At 35.8% G+C, this 3871-nt stretch overlaps 1 protein-coding gene across 1 annotated transcript in view; it reads left to right on the forward strand.

Moving 5' to 3' along the window:
* The window catches only part of LOC106881644 (SPRY domain-containing protein 3), a 126242-nt gene that overhangs the window by 67878 nt on the left and 54493 nt on the right, over window positions 1-3871 (forward strand). Inside the window, exon 3 of the mRNA XM_052973458.1 lies at window positions 1087-1174. Coding sequence (XP_052829418.1) covers window positions 1087-1174 — 88 coding nt within the window. The remainder of the gene's footprint in view (window positions 1-1086; window positions 1175-3871) is intronic.

Here is a 3871-nt window from a genome sequence, read left to right on the forward strand (position 1 = left end):
TTATAGCAAGTAGTATTTTAATACCCAACTAAATTTTGTTTGTATTTTGCCTTTAAAGGTGTAAACTTGCTAGCCACTTTATTATTATCTTATTATTATAAATAATGGTAATCGTACCTATTTAACTTTAAATATATTAGGTCATCAAGTATGAAATTTGTAGGAAAGAAAAAAAGTTTGCTAATGTTTTATAAATACAAGGAATAGTTTTATTCATCAAAGTATACACCCAAATTGTCAATAAACTTTTGTCATTTCAGCAGTAGCTTGTCCAGCCTGGAACTGTAATAGCCTGGCAATCTAGAGTCAATAAACTCTTGGAAGGCCTGTTTTACAGCATCATTGGAATTAAGTTTTTTTCCTATCAAAAAGTTATCCAAATTCTGGAAGAAGTGGTAGTCAGTGGGGGCAAGATAAAGCGAGTATGGTGGATGATGGAGAACTTCAAACACCAACTCCTGTAGTTTCGCCAATGTCATTTTTGTGGTGTGGTCTGGCGTTGTCTTGCAGTAAAATAGGAACGGATCTGTTGACTAATCTAGGCTGTTTTTTTGTAAGTTTCTGCATCATTTAATCCAGTTGGCTGTAGTATACTTCGGCCGTGATTGATAGGCTGGGTTTAATGAAATCCTGATGGATCACACCACCAAACACACACCATCAGCTTCTTTTGATGAATTTTGCTTTTTGGACTGTGTTTTGGTGGCTTATGTTTGTCCAACCATTGTGCTGAGTGTTTATGGTTGTTGTATTGGATCCATTTCTCATCACATGTTACAATTCAATTGAAAAATTATTCATTTTTGTGACGAGAAAGTAGCATAATGTTGCTGTTTCTTATTTTCATTGAGTTCATGTGGAACTCACTTATCCAACTTTTACACTTTACCAATTTGAATTAGTTCAAATACTATATATATATATATATATATATATATATATATATATATATATATATATAGAGAGAGAGAGAGAGAGAGAGAGAGAGAGAGAGAGATGGAGAGATATGGAGAGATATGTATGCATGCATGTTCTGCATGTATAACACACACACATTGTTTGTTTTTGTTCTGTTCTGTTCTGCAGCCATTGGTCTAGGACCATCACGGTATCCTCTTGACTGTCAACCTGGCTGGAATGTTGATTCAATTGGTTACCATGCTGATGACGGTCGGTATGTTAAATATTTGTTCATATTTTTACTGCATTCTGGGGTATTAATATCTGGCATTTAATTAGCACTAGTATGTCATCTTTATAATGCCACCACCACTTCCACCCACTCACAGACACACACAATGTATAATTCTTCATCTGCCCGAAAAATCATGTAATTCTGAAAAATTCCCCTCTATTCAACCATTTCTTAAATCTCCTGTATACAGGAGTCTCTTCTGAGTTATTGTCATTGAAGTCCTGGGGGATAAATCTTTTATACTATCTCAGATAGTATAAAAGATTTGACAGCAAAATCAATCTTGTATAAATTGAACTTGGAATGTTTAGTTTTAGACCAGCTTGTCAGTTCTGTTGTACTAAAGTAAATGCTTTACATTGCTTGAGTTAATCTTATTAGTCTAAATTTTAAACCAAATCCTTGGCAAAGAGCTTTCATGATGAACTCCTCAAGAGGGTCACTATATTGTCTACTGCTCCCAGAACATAATGTCACTGTACAGTGGTGCTCTTCCCATGACTAAGAGATCTGTCTATTGTGTACTGCACTTTAGACATAAGTTTCATTGGAGACAGTTTCACTGTATCATGTACATTTCAATATATAGTCACTCTTCTGATACTGGTCTCTGTGCTTCAGGTCGCTGATCTGTATTTGTACTCTCAAAACACAGTGTCATGAAAATGTTTTTAGACATAAGGACCCTGTACTATGCTCATCACTCTAGATACAAGTATTAGCACTCTGTGAACAGCTCTCAATACACTGAATTACTGTTCATTGCACAATTTTCAGAATACATTTTGAACATGTAGCATTCAGAGATGGGATAATTGTACAGTGTTCAGCTTCTAGGAGATAGGATCACTATACTGTGCAGTATTTCAAGATGGATTAATTCAGTTTTAATTCCAGTTCTAATTTTTCCTATTTCCTTTAAACTGATAACATTTATTTTTTCAAATTTTCATTTGTTTGAATTTTTATTTAAGTTAAACCTTCAAATTTAGCATCTTTTTAAATTTCTCCCGCTGTTAGAATATTTTTCAAATTTTCTATGCTGATGTAGATTCGTATGCTAATGACAAAAACCATATCATTAATTTTCTCCAGAAACTAATAACAAAAAAGTTACAAGCCTTTAAGGTTATTGTTATATCACACATTCGGATGGTGTGCCTACGTCAATAACGTACCTCTACTCAACTAACGAACTCTCACTTCCGACGACTCAACAACAGAACTCAACGTCTAGTCTACTGACAGCTCTGGCTCACTCTACACGATGCTTCTATGACTAGCTATCAGATCCACTATTGATACGTATTGGACTAGCCTACTTATCACCTGGGGGCATCCACACAACACCTCCCCCTTTTGAGAGTTTTTTTTCTTTTCTAAACACGAATTTATCAATTTTATTTCCTTGCTGAGAAACTGGCATATCTTTTTCTCTTAGTGTTAACTTCCATTATTTCTGTAGGTTTTCTCTTCCTGTTTGCCCTACGTGTCGGTTCTGCTTCTGCTTGTGGTTCTGGGACCTCGAACAAATCATACCATATGTCCATTGGTTCCTCTTGCCTCTCTTGGTTTTTGCTATATCTTTTTTTTAATTGGTTTAAATGCCTTCTGTGTTCATATTTTGGTCCTTTTACCATGTACATCATGTTACCCAGACGTCCCGTTATACTTCCTTGTTCCCAGTCCTGTTTTTCGTTACTATATACTCTAAAATACACTTTGTCACCTGTATTAAAAAATTTTGTTCTTCTTCCCGAATTTTCTAATTTCTGTTTCCTACTCAGCAACAATTTATCAAAAATAGAATGAATTTTTCTGGAAAACATCAAATCTACGGGTGACCTACCCAACTCTGTATTTGGCTTTGGTGTTATTCTATATATCTGCAAAAACTTTGTCATCTTTGTATCTTCAAGGGTTTCCCATCTGGTCTTTCTTAAAGTTCTCCTGAATGTATCGACGAATCTTTCGGCTAACTCATTTGACCTTGGATGGTATGGCAGAGTTAACACATGCTTCATTTGAACCGACTTACAGAATCTTTCGAACTCCTTCACCATGAATTGTGTACCATTATCTGACACGATCATATCTGGCACCCCATAACGAGCGAATAATTCTTCCAAGAAGTCAATCATCACACTTGTGGTTGGCCTTGAACATTTACACACTTCAGGCCATTTGGAATAGCTATCCACCACGATAATATAATGAGAGCCATTTATTGGTCCTGCGAAATCCACAGGTAGTCTAGACCATGCCGAATTTGTTTTTGGCCATGGTTGAATCTGCACTGGGGGTGCCTCTGCTGTCATAGTGCATCCCCTATACTGTTTTACCAGTCTCTCAATTTGCTTGTCCATATTTGGCCAATAAACGTAACTCCTCATAAGGCTCTTCATCCTGACAATCCATGGATGTCCAACATGAAAATCTTTTGATACTCTGTTTTGCAGCGCTTCAGGTATTACCACTCTTTGTGCATATAATACTACCTCATCACATACTGAATAGTGCTTTGAACCTGCATCCTGCTCATTTATATTTTTTGTGTTACTCAACATTTTTAAAATCTTGTTTATGAACCTATCTTTTCTTGATTCCAATTTAATTTGTTCCAGTGTTACCGGCAAATCACGTACTACATTGCACAAAATGTTCTTCAGTTCCTTT

The sequence above is a fragment of the Octopus bimaculoides genome, chromosome 15 (assembly GCF_001194135.2).
Source record: "Octopus bimaculoides isolate UCB-OBI-ISO-001 chromosome 15, ASM119413v2, whole genome shotgun sequence".
In the NCBI taxonomy this organism is placed as follows: domain Eukaryota; kingdom Metazoa; phylum Mollusca; class Cephalopoda; order Octopoda; family Octopodidae; genus Octopus; species Octopus bimaculoides.